This window comes from Lemur catta, chromosome 6 (genome assembly GCF_020740605.2).
Source record: "Lemur catta isolate mLemCat1 chromosome 6, mLemCat1.pri, whole genome shotgun sequence".
Lineage (NCBI taxonomy): Eukaryota > Metazoa > Chordata > Mammalia > Primates > Lemuridae > Lemur > Lemur catta.
The window spans coordinates 65,536,901-65,559,150 of NC_059133.1; the positions used below are offsets into that span (position 1 = coordinate 65,536,901).

Consider the following 22,250-nt stretch of genomic DNA (forward strand, 5'->3'; position numbering starts at 1 on the left):
TATAACTAATAATATACATGACTTTCAATGCATATGTTTTCTTAGTGATTTTAGTGCAGCTGAAAATGTTTGGTAGCATTACCAAATATAATGATATGTTACACTATCACCAGAAATAATCAAAATGTCAAAATAAGTTTGTAATACTAACAGAATGCAATATATGTGCGTGCGCGTGTGTGTGTGTGTGTGTGTGTGAATTTCTTTAAATACTACAAATAAAACCCTAAACATAATAAAGTATAAAATTTTACAAAGTCCATATGACATAGAACCAAAGTAGGTATATATGTATATTGTTATACTAATGCTGATAATGAAGTCATATTGGTTATATTATATATGTATGTGTACATTTATATTAATATATTATGTATATGATATATAGATATATATTCATATAGTATATAGTATATAAAGATAATAAGATCATATTGGTTACATTATAAATAAATACATATAAACTATTACATTATAAGCAGATGTTAATATGTTAGTATTCCTGATAATGTAAAAATAATTGAAACTAATTAGAAGTGCTATAGGTGGTTAAACAAAACCACCTTTAAAATAATAGTAGATTTAAAATGTTATCAAAAATATGATGGATATAGAAAGATATAAACTATGCTAAACTGTTACCACAGTTTAAAATTAGAGAAACAAATTATATCACAATTGAATTTTAGGGAATATTGACTGACCCATTCCTAGAACTAATAGGAATCTGAACAACATTCCTGATGATATTACCAAAGGCAACATTATTTTTCTTGATTGATTTATTAAGAATTCACTGCTCTTCAAAAAAAAGTCCTTCTTAAATATGCAAATGATGCCTACAATTCCTAAACTGCTCCAGGTCTTCTGTCTTTTCAAAAAATATTAAGCTACATTTTAAAATATTTGATTATATACTGGCTTGATAATATAGCATAATACATTGAAACCTAGTTCAATTAAATGTTTAGTAAGAATTGAACCAATTTTTATTAGTATATGAACATCTCTTCCAGTTTCAAGAGGGAAAAATCACAGGAAGTAATTACATAGAATGAGGAGCAGTCATGTTTAACACAGAAGTTAACAAATTCTTTCCTTTCAAATTAAGTCAAGCTCAAGAATTCAGAAAACCAAATCCTTCCTCATTAAACAAGACAAAAAGTTAAATATACGAGTAAATTTTAAGAGAATTTGGGCAGATAACAATGCACAAGTATAAATCACTAGTAATTCAACAATTATTAATTGTGTGCCAGGCTCTGTTAGGTGCCAAGAATCAACTAGTGAGTGAACACAGCCATGGTCCCTGCCTTGGTGGATGTCATAGTCAAGTCAAGGTCACATTGAGAGGTGATAATTGAGCTGAAGGCCTGCAAGGTAAATAGAGTATCTTTGTGGAAAACGGAGTAAAGGATTTTATTAGTAGGTAATAATACGACTAACATGGTGAAAGGGATCAAAAGATGTTATAAAATCCATTACCAAAGATATCTGAAGTTCTTAAAATGTAAAGACCAGAAACAGTGATATCTGAGATTTGGTGGTTTCAAAATGACCAAGGTGAGTAGATTATTTATCCTCATAGGCAAAATCAAAGTTAGTAATTTCACGATGTCAGTAACTTTAATGCTTTAAGATATAGTAGGCATGTGTTAACTATTTGCTATATGAAATTCAGCAAAAGTTATTATACCCTTCTATATTCCTTTAGGCTGTTTAATTGGTAACAAGACATCAAACAACAATACAATTTCCTTTTAAAGTCCAATTTCTGCTGAAAAGAGTCATAAGAAGGAGAAGCCATTCTCCCAAAATTAATTTGGGTAAGAGGAATGAAAAACCTATGCAGTGGCACCATAGAAGCACATTCATTAAATGAAACACCCCCAATGTTAAATAGTACTATTCATATGTTCCCAAAATTGTTACTATATATCCATCAAAGTTACAGAGGAAATCTGAAACAAACTTAATAAAAACAAATGGAAATAGAATGATCTAACCTTATGATGTCTTTGGCTTTACATCCTACATGTTTAAAATCAAAATTAAGATGCAGTTCATCCAAAGGAAGATCCCATATTTTGCTTAATTTTCCCATTTCATTGGGAAAGGATCTCAGTTCCAAGTTGTAACTAACATCGAGAGACGTCAGATTTTCAAGACAGCCAATCTCAGGAGGAATCTTAATGAAATAAAAAAGAGCAAAACCTGTTGGTGGGAAGGAAGAAATGTGTGCTGCCACGAAACAGAATGATGGTAGGAAACAGGAAATGCTCATGGATTCCGTCAGCAACTTGCACAACCTTGCAACAGAGTTCTAAAACTTTTCAAAGGCTTCTCATAAGTTTTCAGTATGTGTTTAAAAATGTAAAAAACATACATATAAAGAACTTAACCCCAATCTGTGTCACTCATTGATAATCTTTAAAAATGCAATATCCCTCAGTAAAATACTGCATCTCCTCACAACATTGAAAGTAATTTACAATTATCTATTATCTGTGGCCTCATTCTGTTACCTCACACTGCCTATATTCTTCAGTAAAACCAAGAAGATGCAGTCACTACAAACTTGTATGCAAATTAGCATTCTCAAAAGACAACTAAATGTTTATACTTTAGGGGGCATCCTAATTAGAGTGATTTTTTTTTCTGTTCCAAATTTTTAGGCAATATACATTACATTTTTAATAGGAAACATTCATTTGATGGCAAAAATCAGGTACCAAAAATATTCACAGTTTTTCTGAACCTCAGAGTATCAGATACTTAATTCTTTTGGAGTTTTATAGGCAATAGCTTTGAACTTGGAAAAGTTATTTTCTGAGACAAATGGATAATCAATTTCAGATTTAAAACAGAGAGAATGGAGCAAAGCAAAGATGGCTGCCCCATAAGAGTGAAGGGTAGCATGGAGGAGGAACGCAGAAAATTAAAAATGTAGGAAAGACAGCTGCAAAACAAGTGATATAGTATATGAACAACAACTTGAGAAATATACTGTATCTGAGAGTTTGTTAACAGAGATTTAGTGACACAATGACAGCAAGCATTACACAATCATAATTAAATATATTTATTCATATAATTCTTCAAAAATATCACACAAAAGTGATTTTTTAAGGAAATTAAGTTATGTTACTATACCCACTTACCATAGGGTAGGCTTACCTCTTATTTAAAAAGCAAGATAAAATAACAGATTCAGATTTTTAAATGATAATTTCTGATAATGCAAATTATGAAGCATATTTTAAAATTGGCAAGAATTTTAAAGATGACTTCTCACCTCTTTCAGATTATTATGAGAAAGATGTAGTTTCTCTACTCTAGACCATGCATATGCTTTTTCACTCAAGTCCAAGACGCTGATCTGATTATAGCTAAATAAGAGTTCCCTTAAGTTCAAAGATTTCCAGTGTGCAGGACCTGGCAGATACTGAATATCATTGTGGCTCATATCTAAAGACCGCAAGCTAAAAGAACACAATGTCAAGATGAAATCAAATGAGTATTTACAAAATACATGAAATACCATTGCAAATAATTTTCTCCCGAGTGAGAATAAGACACAACTTTAAAACTAACATTGTTGACGTATGAATACTCATATGAGTTGAGAGTCTCAATTTGAACCGTCAGTGTTTAAGAACCATGCCTCTGGGCAAGTTATTCCAACTCCTATAAAGTGGGGGTGACAGTCGCTATCTTACAGGACTATTACAAAGATTAAAGAGATGATCTACTGTAGAGCAGTTAGAACAGTGTTTGATACATTCTAAAGCTAGATTTAAGTTAGCTATTATGTTTGTCTGACACCTTCTGTGGCTAAATTATAGTTAAGTATTATCTGCCTATATATGTATATATGTATACATATATACTCATGAATTTGGTTTATAATGTACAACACAGTTAGAATAGTATTTAAGGCCAGGCATGGTGGCTCACACCTATAGTCCCAGCATTTGGGGAGGCCAAGGTGGGAGGATCATTTGAGACCAGGAGTTTGAGACCAGCTGGGGCAATATAGCAAGACCCGGTCTCTACAAAAAATAAGAAAAATTAGCTGGGCATGGTGGCAAGCACCTGTAGTCCCAGCTACTCAGGAGGCTAAGGTGGGAGGATCTCTTGAACCCAGGAGTTCAAGGCAGAGCTAGGATTACATCACTGCACTCTAGCCTGGGCAACAGAGTGAGAACTTGCCTCTAAAAAATAAAAATAAAAAAGAATAGTATTTAAGATGACAACACACCCAAAATATAACTGATGCTTGAATCTGTAGTTAACAGGAAGCTTTTGTTTTTCATGAAATCAACAAACAAACAAAAAAACCCAAAACCTGGAACTACATAAATCACCTTAACTTTCACCAAAAATTTCACTCAAATATAACTTAAGCATAATATCAAAGCTAATAGTATTTTGGCAACATATCAACCTCTGAGAGCAACTAAAATTTTAAAATTACAGTGATAGCCACTGTTATGTCATTTGATTATACTAATGCAGCAATTAATTAAATAATCTTTAATTGTTTCTATACAATAGCCCACAAAATAAATATAAAAGTTTAAAATCAAAATAATGAGTTAGATTTTTGTCTAGTGAAAATCAAACATTTATATGTATAGAAACATTAAGCTGAATAGGTTTAGAAATCAATTACTTTCATATGCCCAAGTTGAAACCATGTTTCTAAAGGTTCTATTCCCGCTCACGTGGTTTTAAAATTAAGATAACAATAAACTTACTGCGGAAGATTTAAAATTGCTTCTGGAATACATGTGAATTTGTTTTGAGATAATTTTAGGTTTGTCATAGAAGAAGGCAAGAAAGGCATAGCAGCTAAAAGAAAATAAAAATGAGGTAAACATTTTAATCACTTTACCCAGATTTAACGAGCTTTCCATTAAATTCAACAATAAGAATACCTACCAGTGATGTGTCACTTAATTTAATTTCATTCTTACACTGACAATTTTTTAAAAGGCTACTTTTTAAAATAAGGTAATAGCCTTAATATTACCACTAAAGCATAAAACAATATGTCATACTTATCAGAATCTTAATATGAAAGCCAAATAATTATCTAAATATAAATTTACCCAACATTTGTACATTTTAAATTATGTGTGATGTTATTATATGACATTTGGATTAATTCAAATTATTAGTCTCACTATAACAAAACACTTTTGAACACTTTACTAATATACAATATACTATAAGGATAAAAATTCTTTATGGTACTATCTTATAAAGAGTGTTCTATGGAATAATAATGGATGTTAATAAAAGTATTCTTTGATCATATGATCTGAGATTGAGAAATACTAGGTAAAATAAAGTAAAATATCTCAGAGTTCTCAATGTTCTGGTATATTTTATGAATTTTCAAAAGGGAAATACAGCATGAGGTGCCTCCAAGGAAGGAAATTCTGTGGAACACAACTGGGAAACTGAGCAATCCATACAGCCTGTTTTCTCATCTATGAAATAGTGTAGGTAGACCCAATGAACTCTGAGATTCTTTAGAAATCTACAAATGTATGGTCCTGTGAAAGTGACTTGAGAAATTATTTCTTAGCATTTTCAAGGTCAAAAATATGAGTTATGCTTTGTCTAGAAAATCTTCAAGGGTCAAAATGTTCCAGGACACTGCTAGAAGCTGTCTCCCTGAGAAGCAGAAAGATACATATTAGACCTCACCACTTAAGAATTAACAGTCTTGAAGTTCAGATGCTGTATGAAAAACATTCATAAGACCAAAGAACTAAAACTTTATTTCACATAGGATTATTTTTCATGGTTAGTGGTCCTGCTCAAATGTCACCTCCATGGGACATCTTCTCAAATACAAGACCACTTCTCAAAGCATTAAGGGTGGGGAGTGCAAAGTAAATAGATTTTTGAACTGAAGTTTATCCACACTTTCACAACTAGTTAATTAACTGCATGCCCCTGAACATGTCACACAAAAATCTTAGTGCTTCAATTTCCTCAATTAGGCAAAGGTCATACATGTTCTACCCTATAGGAGTTTTGTGAGATTCAGCTGAGATAACAACTGACCATAAACAAGCCTCAAAGTCCTTTTGGATGTTCTTCTTTCCAGAGCCAACTTAAATATCATAGGCATGGAAATGTTTCCCCAACTTCACAGTCTGACCGATCCCCTTGAGGTACCCTCATCCTGAAACTTTTCCACAGTTTTTAGCACAATATACAATTACATTTGTGCCATCATTATTTCATGCCTGTCTGTCTCCTGAACTTAATTACAAGTTCCTTAAGGGCAGAGACTGGGTCTGCTTTGCTCACTAGTAAATGAATCACTTTATCTCCAGTTTCAGGCTCATGGTAAAAATGTGGTTAATATTCAGGAGGGTAGGAAAAGGGAGGGAGGGAAAAAGGAGAAAAATACTATGCAAATTTGCATGGCTTTTATCATTAGTTTCTGAAAGTTCTGAAAAGTTAAAATCTTTTAAATAAGTAGTCAAACTGTACTCTGCTATTAAACAGTATTAAAAATTATTTTACTGAGTCAGGTATAGAATTATCACATGGGTGGCAAAATACGTGTGGTCTCTATTAGGGAAATGAAACATGGGGAGTTCCTGTATATTACCACAAAAGTATTTTGTTCCTTAATGTTGAAATATTCAGATAGGCTACAAATGAACAAAATTCCCTGTATTATCTCACACGCTAAGAGAACTCAGGGGTATTCCTATTCCAGAACTTTCAGTATGATGAAAGTGATGATCATCTTGTATATTATTGTAATATCTTGCGAAAAGCAAGGGATAAATGGATACACATTAACTTTACTAATTTGAAAACTGTTAAATGATTAATTTTATTTCTAAAAACAATAGCAATAATAGTAATTGCGCTTATAATACAAAAAAAAATTGTTGAAGAAACCTCAGCATAATAAGCAGTATTCCAGCATAAAGATGCTTCACCCAGCTCAGACAGCCATGTGCATTTTTGGTGTAATAAAATAAAAGGAACCATGGTGTCATGACTATTTGTAGACCAGGTAACTGTCATTTTAGTCTATGACAATAACAATCTGCTAATGTTTTTAAAATTATAGACTATTTTTAGGGCAGCTTTAGGTTTATAAAAAAATTGAACAGAAAGTATAGAGGGTCCCCCATACCCCTTTTCCCCTCATTGTCACCTCCCCTTACACAGTTTCCCCCATTATTAACAACTTGTATTAGTTTGGCACATTTGTTACAATTGATGAGCCAACATTATCACCCAAAATCATAGGTTACCTTAGGGTTCATTCTTTATGTGGTACATTCTGTGGGTTTTGACAAAGGTATGATGACATGCATTCACCATCATAGTATCATACAGAATAATTTCATTGCCCTAAAAATCCTCTGTGCTCTGCCTATCCATCTGCACACCCCCAACCCCTGGCAACCACTGATCTTTTTACTGTCCCCATAGTTTTGCCTTTTCCAGAACATTGTCTACTTGGGATCAAACGGTATGTAGCCTTTTCAGGTTGGCTTCTTTCACTTAACAATACACATTTAAGTTTCCCCCATGTCTTTTCATGGTTTGATAGCTCATTTCTTTTTATTGCCAACCTGCTAACTTCATTTTTGAAACTCCAGCATAATATTTACACTAAAACACCACTTTCAAATCCTCACCTAAAATGATCATATATGACTCATCTTGTACTACTTAAAAGGCCTCGTAAGGAGGTTACCCACACAGCACACTTACCTAGAAAATTCATTCTGGCACTGAAAATCTCCACTTTAGGACAAGCCTCAAGAAAGTTCTCTGATAGGGATGAAATGTGGTTTTTACTAAGGTTTAAAATCTTCAGTTCCTTCAGGCTCAAGGGGAAACATATCTCTGATATTTTATTTCTAGTCATGAGAGACAAAAAAAAAAAGGATGATATTGCATAAACTCATATGTTTTAAAGAAAAATATCAAAATAATTTGCCTTTAAAGAACAGCATCAAAGAAGATTTATTAATTTTAGGATTAGTTGTGAAAATTTAAGTCAATTGATAGACATAATGTTAATTGCCTCAGTCTTTTATTATATTTTTGTTTAAAACTCACTGTCATAGAAATTCATTGTCCATAGAAATGGTAGCACCTTTTATCAACCTCAACATATTTAGGCAACCCTTTTGTCTTTAATGAATCCTTTCTTACCCTTCTAAAACGAGCTGTTCTAGTTTCTCTACCACATCAGCGAGGTTCTCGGGAACAGAAGACAGCTGGTTATATGACAGGTTAAACTGTTTCAGTGTCGGACATTTCACCGCAGGATCTAAAACCACTGAGGGTCCAATGTCATTTCGAGAGACATCAAGGTTGGCAATACAATTCATTTTCAACAAGTAAGAGGGAAATGATGTAAATTTATTACTATGCAAGTCCAAATGTGTCAAACACTTCAGAGTCTGAAAAGACAATATTTTAAAATTCTAAAATGAACAACTGAAGAAACATAAAGTCTAGCTAATATTTCTGCCTTCCATATCTCTGGTAACTAGAATCATCAAGAATCTTTTTTGAAAATTGGAAACACAATCCACAACAGAATTTCAGTATACTGACTAGCCCAACCATCTCTGCTACAGCATGAGTAAAATTAGGAAAAATACAATAGGAAGGCTGTCAAAACCAGGTTCACAAAAATAAGGTTTAGAGTTTAATTCAGATCTTTTGTAAATTATTTCTGACAAAAGCAAAATGGAAGGAGAATAGGCCTCAACAAATATTTGAATTAATAATTTAGTGATAAGCAGTACAATATAATCCCGGGAATATATTGTTAAATACTATCTTTTAGAAGTTGTTAAATACTATCTTTAGAAATTGTTTCACATTTTAATATAGATAAGATTTAATTGGCTGGGCACGGTGGCTCACGCTTGTAATCCTAGCACTCTGGGAGGCCGAGGCGGGCGGATCATTGGAGCTCAGGAGTTCAAGACCAGCCTGAGCAAGAGCGAGACCCCGTCTCTACTAAAAATAGAAAGAAATTATATGGACAGCTAAAAATATATATAGAAAAAATTAGCCGGGCATGGTGGTGCATGCCTGTAGTCCCAGCTACTTGGGAGGCTGATGCAGGAGGATCGCTTGAGCCCAGGAGTTTGAGGTTGCTGTGAGCTAGGCTGATGCCACAGCACTCACTCTAGCCCGGGCAACAGAGCGAGACTCTGTCTCAAAAAAAAAAAAAAAGATTTAATCATAAGAGTAGTCACACATAATACATGTTTCATTTTACAACCTCCTCTTTTATTTATTATTTTATTTTATTTTATTTTATTTTTGAGACAGGGCGTCACTCTGTTGCCCAGGCTGGAGTACAATGACATCATCTAGCTCACTGAAACCTCAAACTACTCGGCTCATGCAATCCTCCTGCCTCAGCCTCCTGAGTAGCTGGGACTACAGAAACATGCTACCACAGCTGGATAATTTTGGGTCTTGCTATGTTGTTCAGGCTGTTCTTGAACTCCTGGCCTCAAGTGATCCTCCCACATCAACCTCCCAGAGTTCTAGGATTAGAAGCATGAGCCACTGTGTCTGGCCAGAGTCTCCTCTTTTTTATGGAACTTCTTGTTTCAAACCTCTATCTTCTATTTTTAAGCAATTTCTAATTTTACAATGATAATAGCAAACCTTCATCTACATATCATGTCAATTTTTAAAATCCTTGGTATGCATTACTGTCCAAGGGCTAACATACCAAAAACAATCACTTTTCTGTCCACCTCTTCATCTATCAATATATTTATCCTCACAGGGAATTCTAAAGAGTTTGATGTGATTATAGAGGCTTATTAATCATTCTTCATCCCAGAAGTTGTTTCAAAATTCCTGTCTTTGTGTCAGATTCCACTAGCTTATTCAGAAGGAAAGATTTTAAAATCATTTATTCCTAAGGTTTAATCAGGAAATTTTCTTTTAGAAAGAAACTGTTGAGACCCTTCAGGCAGTAACAAAAAAAGTGCCATCTAGTGGTGTCACTTTGAAATCTCCCTAAGAGAAGGTTCTGAGCTGGTCCAGTCATTGAATGCCCTATTGCACCTCACTTTGTCACACTCTCTTCAAATTCTCTTTGTTTTGGGTATGCTAAATTCTAGAATTCTCTTACTTATTCATTTAACAAATATTTATTGAAGGCTTACCAAGTATCAGCAATTAATTCCTCCACAAATTAATAAGTATCTATTGGGCCTCAACTCTATGTCAGGACTTACTAGGCTAAATCAATTCCTGTCCTCAAGGACTTCACAGTTTAGTGAGGGCCATGTACATTAAATCAAATTTTACGAGTGAATGAGAATTGGGGGAAAGACATCAGGTGTCATGGATATGTAAACCAGGTGGGTAGGTTGGCTGGAGGGTAGAAAGAGAGAAGTAGAGGGTGAGGAAGTGACATTTAAACTGAGACCTGGGCCAGATGTGGTGGCTCAGGCCTATAATCCCAGCACTTTGGGAGGCTGAGGCGGGAGGATCACTTGAGGCCAGGAGTTGAGATCAGCCTGGGCAACATGGTGAGACCCTGTCTCTACATAAAATAAAATTTGACAGGTGTAGTGGCATGAGTCTATAGTCCCAGCTAATCCAAAAGGGAGGTAGGAGGGTTGCTTAAGCCCAGGAGTTCAAGGTTGCAGTGAACTATGATCATACCACTGCACGCCAGCCTGGGTGACAGAGCAAGACTCTGTCTCAAAAATACTAACAATAATAAAATAAGATAAAAATAAACTGAGACCTGGGTGACTTGGAGGATTTAGCCAGGCAAAGAGGTGGAAGAGAGAAAGAGGACACCTTTTAGACATTGGGATGGTGGTAGTACAGGGTGGGGGTGTCACTTTTCTTTCTCCGCTCTGTCTCCAGACACATAAACTTTAGGGGAAAGACACAACTTAAATATACTTAAAATTTATGTAATGCTGCTTTTAAAACACCTCAAAATTATGATAAAGTTAATAGTTTTAAAAAAGGGGGAAATGTATTTGCAACAAAACTAGGGATTTAAGAAAAAAAACAAATGTGATCCCTTATCAAACTTTACAATTCAGTCTAAAAATTAAGCCTAAAAATTTATATTAAGATAATCTTAATTTGTCATGATATCTTCTTTGGCTTTAGACACTATTCTGACCCGTAGTACATAAAAATGATGAGCAAGATCAATATTCAGAGGACTATCCTATCAACAAACTATATTTATGCTTTAATTTGTACAAGATAGAAACTTTGAGCAAAAAAAAAATCAATCTTTAAGTTACACACAGTTTTAAAATGCAAAACAATGCCACAGGGATCATTTAGTTGAGTCTCTATTTTACAGATGAGAAAATGAAGGCTTAAAGCAGGCAGAGTGACAAGTTCTTATTGTCATACAGTTGGTAGCTAAGTCAGAGCCAGTACCACCAAACCAGCTCTAATTCTAGCCTATCTAATTTAATTTAAATTGTTTAATTTGTCTTACTAGAATTAAATAATTGAAGTCACAATCAATATAGGATTGATAGACTTTAACATGTATCCTGTATCATCAAGACAGAACCTAGAATGTTTTTCTCATCAGACCTGTTTTCATTGCCTGCCCTAAAAGATGTTTCTGAACAGACTAAGATACCTGTGCAAAAACTAGAAGAATGGGGGGATTATTGTCCAATGACACACACAAGTAGAACGTTCTTTTGAAAGATTTAACCATGCAAGTTAGATATAAATGCAAAAGCTCTTCAAATGTCCTGAAAGTTATAAGGATGAATTAAATTTACTTCACATAGCTGGTGTGGGAAGCTCGTGAGCACATTCTGATGAAGCTCCAGTTTTTCAAGATGCTCCAAGTGACCACTGATACAGCATTTCTGGCTTAGGGCATCAATGTCTCTTAGTTCATTTGCTGAAAGGTCTAGTGATGTGATATATTCTCTCTCGGAAACCAGGGAAGAAATGCTGTCTGATTGCCTCATGTGGGATTGAAGTTTTGATGACCCTTTTGTCAAAAACAAACAAACAATGGAAAAATAAGCAAATAATTTAAATTTGCTTTGTAAAAGTTTACTGAGCACCTACTAGCATCAAGTTATCTTTAAGGCACTGAAGTTTCAGTAGAAAACCAAACTATGGCACTTGCATTCCAACGGCAGAGATGAACAGTAAATTAAAAATATTTAATCAGCTGTTACACGTAGTATTTTTAAAAAAACAACAACTGGAGAAGAGGATGAAGAGTACCATTAGTAGGGTTGTTATGTACATTTCAGAGAACTCATAAAAAAGATCAAAATGTCCTATAATATTCATAAAAGGTAATTTTTAATCTATATTTCATTTTTCTATAACCTGTAGAATCATTAAATACGTATGAAGATTAAATGAAATCGACACCAAGAAAATGTGAACAATTAGAGGAAATTTAACAAAGCACTGTATTCTGCCCAAAATATCTATTCACTTATGATTACTTCCAAATACTTACTGAGTGAATCATCTGAAGACAGTATTTTTCTTTTTCGCCTCAGTAAATCTTCACTGTCAAAAATTGGCCCCTATTAAACAAATAATGATGTGTATAATAAAAGTTCTGTCTTTTTTTGGAGAAAAGGACATTTTTATACAGACAAAACCATAAATTTTTATGGAAGTAAATGATATTTATAATTATGAGACAAAAATGGGCAAGTACAAACTAAGAACCGAATCATGAAGATAAAAAAAAAAATCCATTTTAGTGCCCAAATGACCTTAGAAGCATCTACTCTTTCTCCTTTGTTTTAAATATAAGGAAACTGAAAAACAGAGAGGTTGAGTCTAAAAGCCGTATATGTACAATTTCATCAGCCAAACTACTTTTTCTAACTAAGCTGTTTATATAAATCAGAACAAGCATATGTAAAGACTGAGACCTAATTTAAACTATTCCATTACAGTCATTCCTCTTGCCCATCTTATGATCTAGAATTAACATAAAATAACCCTCATATTTTTAGTACTGAATTATGATCCAAATTAAAGCATACATTAGCATAGATGTTTCAAAGTGAACCTGAAAGTACAATGGCTCCCAAGTTCCCCAACTGGAATTATCAATCTCCTCATGTAAATATGCCATAGTTTTTCCATAGTTCCTAAACATACAGGAGGTTGAAATAATAATGGTTTCTAGAAATTAAATAATTCTCAATACACACAAAAAATAATGTTTTGATGACCAAAGTTATCATGCTACTCCATCTTGCTCAGTATCCTTCAGACTCCTATCTGGTTCCTTAGAAACCACTCTAAGATTTCTAGCTAAAGTATTCCTAAGACCAACACACACCATTATGCACAGACCCCACCTGGGCTCTTTTCAGACATGGAGCTCTGAAAAGAAAGAAGGGGGAAAACCATCTTGAAGTGTATTCAGTCAGTATACACATGCTCCAAATAAATTCTAACTCTGCATGCTCAAAAGTCTACAAATGTGAATTTAACATAATTTATGTCAAATAAATACATGTAGCTTTCATACATCAGGGAATTCTCTACCATTCAAAAGTGATACTTCTTGCTTAGGCACAAACTCTAGTTGTCCAGAGAATGTCAGCAGCAAAGCACAGAACATAATCACAGTTCACTTACCAATGAATTAGAATGCCTTTGCAAATTTGGAGAATAACGCTGCAACGCAGGGTCTCGGTAAAATTCTCCTACACTAATTGAGTTTGATTTCTTTTTCACAAGAAATGAGCCTTCACTTCCTATTTTGAAATGAGAAAATAACATGAAGGTTAGTGAGAAAAGCTTACTCAATCATAAGATGCTAGTATATTAGTTCAATCGTGGAAGATGAAACGTATTTTTCTTAAAGGAAATTTCACAGTCAATTCTCTTTGTAACATCTTTAAAATAGAAATGATAAGCCATGTTGCTTTTTCACTTTAAAAATTCAACTACATTTTTCTTCAACTATAAATATTTATTAAATGGCTGTCATACACTAGGCACTGAGTAAGTGCTGGATAATGATAAGGAGAAAAAAAAAATCCATGCCTCAGAGGAGCTGATAGTCTAGTAGGAAAAAGTCAAGTAAATCAGTGGTTACACATGCTGTACCAAATACTAACACATGTATGTATAGAAAGCAGAGAAAGTTTGTACACAATGTTACTCTTTTCTGTTTCTCTGAATTTTTCTTATAAATTTTTCAAGTCTTGCTTTAAATAATGGAATCATGCTTAAATTATTTAACATTCAGCAATCTTGAGAATATCCTCATTTGAATTTCATATTTCACGGTTTCTTTTATGGAGTGACATCAAAATAAACACAATGAGTTTAGCTGGTAATAATTGTTTTGTGATATAAGGAATGAGAAGTACTTTTAAAATTATAAATTTTTAAGAAAATTAAGATTAATAAATAAATCATATTAATGATAAATAACATGGAGGCATTTGTGAAAACTTATTCATAAGATGGTAAATTCAACCACTCCTAGCTTGGAAACACAAAGAATTAAGTGTGTCAAAACCAAATAATAAAATCTATATAACCAAAAATCAACTTCATAATATTTAGTATAAATCTTGATACAAACAATTCCTGCCTGGTTCATTATTAAAATTTCATTAATTCTGTCATTTAAATTATTTTTATCCTTAAGAATATTTATAAAATAGAATTCATAATTTAATTACATTTGTATATCTTATAAAGATTATTAAATTTTCATAATTACCCCACTTTATATGTTTCTAAAAGGTCTATTAGCACATTATTTGTGCTGGCAACATAGTGCATTTTATAATTATTTTATGTTAAAATTTCTAATGTTTTCCTTAAAATTACTTGAAGAGAATTCTTTCAGGCATGATGGAATAACAGGCAAGAACTTAGCCTACTCCCATAAACAAGAAAATTGGACAAATATTTTAAACAACTGGATTCAGACACTGGGCAACAGAGAGCTCAGGACTATGTGATACCCAAAAGAAGGGAAACAAATTATGTGAGCCCTGTGATCACCCTGCCTTCTGCCTAGAGGCAATCTAAGGCCCACTGACACAGGGAGAAGAAATTTCAACAAAGTCTGGTAGCTTTCTTGAGATGAGGAGCTGGAGATGAACACTCACGGAGAGGGAGGTAGCTGGGAGTTCTGGGGCAGTTATGGAAAAAGAGCTCCAGTAATCCATGTTAAGGGTTTCTGGCAGATATGCACTACAAGAAATATAAAAGGTGTAATCTGAGCACTCAGGGAGGCAGAGGCGGGAGGATCACTTGAGGTCAGGAGTTCAAGACCAGTCTCAGCAAGAGTGAGACCCCATCACTACTAAAAATAGAAAGACATTAGCTGGGCAACTAAAACAAATTGAAAAAATTAGTCGGGCACGGTGGCTCTTGCCTATAGTTCCAGCTACTCAGGAGGCTGAGGCAGGAGGATCCCTTGAGCCCAGGAGTTTGAGGTTGCTGTGAGCTGCGATGATGCCACTGCAATCTAGCCTAGGCAACAGAACGAGACTCTGTCTCAGGAAAAAAAAAAAAAAGAAAGAAACATAAAAGGGAATTCTTCTTCTTCCAAAGGAAGGAAATGATACTTAGATCAATACAAAGAGGTTAATTCATAAAAAAATTATAATCCTTAATGTTTGTGCACCCAATAATAGAACTTCACAAAATACACAAAGCATAAACTGATAGAACCAAAAGGAAAATTAATAAATCCACATTTACAGTGTCAACATTTCTGTCTCAAATACAAGTAGAGACAAAAATCAGTAAAGTCGTAGAAGACTTGAAAATGTTACCAAATAATTTGACTTAATTGACTTGACCCAACAGCAGCTGAACACACTTTCTTTTCAGTTGCACATGGAACATCACTTAAGACAGATCACACAATAGTCCACAAAGCATGTTTCAATAAATTTAAAACAACAGAAATCATCAGAGTAGGTTGTCCAAACACACAAAAAAGCTTGAAACCAGTTATCCAGAAAAATCTCCAAATATTTGGGAAATTCCTCTAAATAACTCATAAATCAAAGAAGTCACAAAGGAAATTGAAAACTTTCAAAATTGAACAAAACCAGAATATATCAAAATTTTGGAATGCAATGAAATTGGTGTTTAGTAAGACATGCACAGCCTTAAATGTTTATATTATAAAATAAGAAAGGTCTAAAAATCAGTGTCCTAAGTTTCCAAGTTAAGAACTACAAAAAGAGCCAATTAAAAAACAAAAAAATAAAAGGAAATAATAAAGATCAGAATAAAAATAAATGAAAATGAAGGCACAAACAATAGAAAAAAATGAATGAAACAAAAATCTGATTCTTTGAAAAGATCAATAGAATTGATAAACCCTGAGCTAGACTGAACAAGAAAAAAAGAAGGAAAGACACAGATTACCAAAGTCAAGAACAAAGACCAGGTATCACTACAGATCCTTCACACATTAACAAAATAATAGGAAATTATTATAAATAGCATTAAACTTCAAATAAGTTTGGCAACTTAAGTGAAATTGACATATTCCTCGTAAGACACAAGTCAATAAAACTGACTTAAGAAATAAAATAAAATCAAAATAACCTTAAATCTATTAAAGTTATTTCTCCCCCCTCAAAAAGAGTTCCAAACCTAAATAGCCTTTGCTGGTGAATGCTATGAGGCATTTAAGAAGGAAATAGTATCTCTACATAAACTCTTTCAGAAAATAGTAGAACTGGGAATATTTCCCAAGTCATTTCAAGAGGCCAGCATTACTATCATAATGAATGAATGAAACTACAGACCAATATTTCTCAGAGATGAAAAATTCTTAACATTTTAGAAAATAAAATCCAATACTTTGTAAAAGGGATAGTACACCATAAAAAAGTGAGATTTACCTCAGGAATGCAAGTTTAGTCTATAAATATTAGAGAATCAATCAATGTAATTGACCATATTAACAAAATAAATAGAGGAAATATGACTATTTCAACAGATGCTGACAAGTATTTTCCAACACCCATTAATGATAAAAGGCTCAGCAAACAATGACTAAGGAAGTAGCCTCCTCAACCTGATGAAGAGCATCCGTGAAGAACTACAGATAATGTCACATTGAATGATGAGAGACTGAATTCTTTCCCCCTAACTTTGGAAACCAGGGAATGATGCCCAGTCTTACCACTTCTATTCAACATAGTACTGGAGGTCCTAGCCAGTGCAATAAAAAAAGAAAAAAAAAGATATGCAGATTAGAAAAGAAGAAGCAAATCTGTCTTTATTAGAAAATGGCATAATTGTGAACATTGAAAATCCTACAGAATCTACAAAAAGCTACTAGAATTCACAAGTGAGTTTAGCAAAGTTAATGCAAATAAATCAATTGTATTTCTATATGTCATCAGTGAACTATTGGAAACTGAAATTAAAATACAACACATTTACAGTAGTATTAGAAAACATGCAATACAAATACCACTAAAAGAATTTTAAAAGACAAATCAATGGAAATATATACCACATTTATGTCTAAAGACTCCTTCTTAAGGTATCAATTCCCCCAAATTGGATTTATAGATTTAATCTACATAAATTGTTATTTATATATTAATTCTATATTATATAATATAGGAAATAATATATTTTTAAAATTAATTCTATACTAAATCTACATATAGATTTAATCCAATGAAAATCCCAGCATAAAATTAGCTGATTCAAAATGTATATGGAAATGAAAAGAACCTAGAATAGTAAGAACAATTCTGAAAAAAGAACACCAGAGGACTTACAGTGCCTGAATTCTAGACCTACTATTAAACTAGAATAATCAAGACAATGTGGTATTAGCATAAGGGTAAGGTATAAATCAATGGTACAGTATAAATAATGCTAAAATAAAACCATATCTATATGGTCAATTAAATTGAACAAAGTTGCCATTAATTCAATGAGGAATTGTAATATTTTCAACAAATAATGTTGGAACAATTAGATATCCATACAGAGAAAAATAAATGTCAAACTTTCATTGACACTATCCACAAAAATCAACTTAAAATGGATTATGGGCCTAAATGTAAAATATAAGATTTAACACTACTAAGAGGAAACATAGGAGAAAATATTCACAAATTTAGGCTAGTAAAAGATTTCTTAAATGGGATAGAAAGAATCATACACCATAAAAGAAAAAACTGAAAAACTATACTTCACCAAAATTTAAAACCTCTGCTCTTTGAAAAATACCATTAATAAAATGAGAAGACAAGTTATGACTGGGAAAAAATATTGGCAATACATATATCTGTCACAACTTCTATCTATAATACATAAAGAACTCTTATTAATAATACAATAATAAGATAACAACACAATTAAAAGTAAACTATTTGAACAGACACTTCAAAAAGAAAATACATGAATGGCCAATAAGAACATGAAAATATCCTCAATATCATTAGTCATCAGGGAATTGAAAATTAAACCCAAATGAATTAGGACTACACCTCCACTAGAATGGCCAAAATTAAATTATCTGACAATACCAAATTTTGACGAGGATGAGCAACTAGAATTCTCAGGTATTGTTGGTGGAAGTATAATGTAGTATAACCACTTCAGAAAACAGCCAGACACAAAAGAGTCCATACTGTATGATTCTAGTGCCCATCAATACATGAGTGGATTAATAAAATGTGGCATAGGTATACCATGGAGTACTACTCAGCCATAAAAATGATAAACTACCTCTTATATTATCCTGGATGGAGGCGGAGCTCATTCTTCTAAGTGAAGTATCACAAGAATGGAAAAACAAACACCACATGTACTCACCATTAAATTTGCACTACTCGATCAAAACTTAAGTGCACATATGGAAGTAACATTCATCGTGTATGGGGCAGGTGGGTGGGGGGAGAAGAGAATGGGTAAACTCACACCTAACAGGTGCGGTGCACGCTGTCTGGGGATGGGCATGCTTGTAGCTCTGACTCAGGCGGTGCAAAGGCAGTTTATGTAACCAAAGCATTTGTATCCCCATAATATTCTGAAATTTTAAAAAACTGGAGAAAAAACTAATCTAATCTATAGTGACAGAAAGCAGATTAAGTGACTGCCAGGGGCCAAAGGCAGAGGGGTATTTTCTGCGAAAAGACCATAAAGGAACTTATATGGATGACTTGATAGTGATGATGACCACATGGATGTACAAATTTTCAAAACCTATGGAAATATATACATAAAGTGAACACATTTTATTTTGCATAAATTGTATCTCAATAAATTTGATTTTTAAAAATATTTGGACTTGAGACAAGACAGTTTAGAATAGCTCTTGTTTTTTTCCCCTCTCAAATACCTTTATTCTATGACCCAAAGTTTTCAATCATACAATGTTAATAAAAAAGCCTCTCGCCGGATTTTTACCAAACTGCATTGTGTTAAATATGTCAGCCCTCATCACTGTCATTATATATCTTGCCAGATCAAGCTTTAAAAGTTATCTCAAGTGACCCATTAAAATATTAATATTATTTTTAACTGTAATAAAGGTAAAAAATTATTAAGCACTTCCTATTTGCCAACCACTGTCCCAGACACTTTACATACATTTTCTCTAATTCCTACATGTTGCAAGGTTGGCATCACTACCTTTAACAAGGTTAAGGGGCTTACACAAGCCACAAAAGGATCCAGTCAATGACAGAACATGGAATCCAGTTCCAGTCTGAGTCAGACTTTTTTGACTGCAATAGTCACCAATAACCAATTCATCTGTGTAACACTTAGCACAGAGACACTTTCTTTTTGTCATTGCTTTAACTGCAGTTAGTAAGCATAACTGTTTTTGACAACAAACACATTTTTACTCAGGTATTTCCAAATGAAGTAAATCAGGTTTTTGTCTCAGTTTCTATTGTTCAAAGCCAATGTGTAAGTATAAAACATATAGGGAATTGTTTTTTGTAATAATACCTTCACTATCCAGATCATCACTTTGAGCAAACACACTGTCCATGGAAGAGTCAGGAATGAAGGTCCATTCACCAAGTTTATCAAGTACATCTTCAGGAAAATTCCTATCGCTGCCTGAGGCTGCTCCTTCTGCCACAGCGCTTTTCATCTGATATCTGAGCACCATTCTTGCTAATGTAGATCCTATATCTAAAAGTAGAGATATACCAGCAATTTGGAAACCAACAATTAAACAAATACAGTTATATATACCAAAGCTCCTTATATATTCTATGCTTCTAGAGAATTTTTTCTATTTTTCCTTCCAAAGTCACTTTCCAATAGTCATATTAAATAGTTAGCAGGTGGCAAATTGAATTTTTAAAAAACCATAAGAATTTACACAAAGCTCAGCATAGATGACAACACTGAATCTCTATGAAAGGGCTGGGCTTTGAAGCCAGACAGCCCTTTCAAATCATAGTGTTCAAATCATGGTAATATCACTTGCGAGTTACATAAACTCCCTGAGCATCAGTGTCCTCTCCTGGAAAATGAAGATGACAGTATATAAAGTATAGGGTGATGGAGACAGAAGAGAGTAAATAAAACGATGCATATAAAATGTTTAGCACAATGCTTAGAACATATAAGATGCTAAATAAATGATAGTTATTGTTATAAACTTTGCTGAGTAATTCATTCTGATTATTGGGAAATTTGATGAAATATCAAAGTTAACATCTTTTTCACAATTTCATTGTATTTTATATTATGTTCCAATATGAAGAAACGAGTTGGTAAAGTCCTCATTGTTCTACATACAGCCTGGAAGATTTCTTCAAATTTTACTCTCCTGGTTCACACTATAACACACATATGTGACTCAGTCAAGTAGAACCTGGAAAATGTTTTGAAGCTATGAACTCAGAATGGTCTTTACACAGACCAGTTGCCAACAAAGTCACAGCTATATCCTCCAAATAATCAAATCATATTGTTATGCTTTTTAAATCAGATAAGACTTGTCAATGGTGAAAACATACAGAACAAAGAGAATATAGTGAATGACTAATCTTCCTCCATCCCTCTCCAATGGGTCTACAGTTCTCCTCCATCAGACATCAAAGATTAAAGTAAGCAGGCTGTTGGCATGAAACTAGTTGAAGTAATGAAATATGGGATTTAATTATGTCTCATTAATTTCCACCATAGGCAACCAGGGAACCCATTTCTAGAGTTTTGTTCACATTCAAACATTTATGACTACCACATTCCAATTGTGTCTTCACCAACATTAGCATACTAAAAACACTGTTCTTTGCTCTTTATTTTTTCATTTAACAATGCATTCTCTACCAGGACATTTAGATTTGCTACATGTTTTTTTCCCACTGATTGCAAAGCATTCCACTGCATGAATATACCATCATTTATTTGAATAGTTCCTTTTAGGGTATTCTTAGGGGCTTTTTCCCACTCTTTTGCTATTATAAACAATGTATCAGTGTGCATTTTTGAACAGATTTTCTTGACCACATTGAGAATGCCTGTATCATAGAATCCTAACACTATATTGCTGTGTCAAAAATGTAGGTATGTATGTTGAAAATATTAAGAGATATTGCCAAATTATCCTCAAAAAGAGAACAATTTAAATTCTTATCAACAATGTGTGAAGTACCTGTTTCCACATATACTTATGAACATAATTTATTGCCAAATTTGTATTTTTACCAAAATTAAATGTTTAATTCCAAATGATCATCTACTATGTGCAAAGTAGTATATAGATGGTAAGGTTACAATCACGGACAAAATTGACATTGACTTCATGGTGCTTATAATTGACCAAAAACAGATTATAAAAGTGAAAAATTCCATTATATGTAATAAGCAGTAGTACAGGTAAGAAATAAGGTGCCACAGGAGCACATAGGAGGGCCGTCCATCCAGACTTCACGGGTGCAGGAATGTTTCCTTGTAAAACGTGATGACAGTGCTGAGACAGGAAGGATGAAGAGGCAGCCAGGTAAAGAGAGAAGTTAAGGAAGTCAGGTAGAGAGAGTAACACTGGAAAAAGCTGGAAATAAGAGTATATGAAATGTTTAAGAAACTGAGAGAAATTCAGCCTGATTGTAATTTCTCGGGCCCACTGGAAGGTTGGAGACTTTGATGCGTAGAGGCACCAATGTGCATGGATGGATACTTTTCTCTGGCAGCACTCAGCTCTCTGGGTGAAAGTGAGGAAAAAAGTAGACTGGTGGAATGATTGA

General features: G+C 33.5%; 1 protein-coding gene across 1 annotated transcript in view; it reads right to left on the reverse strand.

The window, feature by feature from the left end:
* The window catches only part of LRRK2 (leucine rich repeat kinase 2), a 129,565-nt gene that overhangs the window by 56,474 nt on the left and 50,841 nt on the right, over positions 1–22,250 (reverse strand). The window contains exons 20-28 of the mRNA XM_045554018.1: positions 19,996–20,184; positions 13,663–13,781; positions 12,518–12,587; positions 11,814–12,031; positions 8,212–8,462; positions 7,765–7,913; positions 4,761–4,854; positions 3,296–3,482; positions 2,007–2,188 (exon numbers count right to left, since the gene is read on the reverse strand). Coding sequence (XP_045409974.1) covers positions 2,007–2,188; positions 3,296–3,482; positions 4,761–4,854; positions 7,765–7,913; positions 8,212–8,462; positions 11,814–12,031; positions 12,518–12,587; positions 13,663–13,781; positions 19,996–20,184 — 1,459 coding nt within the window. The remainder of the gene's footprint in view (positions 1–2,006; positions 2,189–3,295; positions 3,483–4,760; positions 4,855–7,764; positions 7,914–8,211; positions 8,463–11,813; positions 12,032–12,517; positions 12,588–13,662; positions 13,782–19,995; positions 20,185–22,250) is intronic.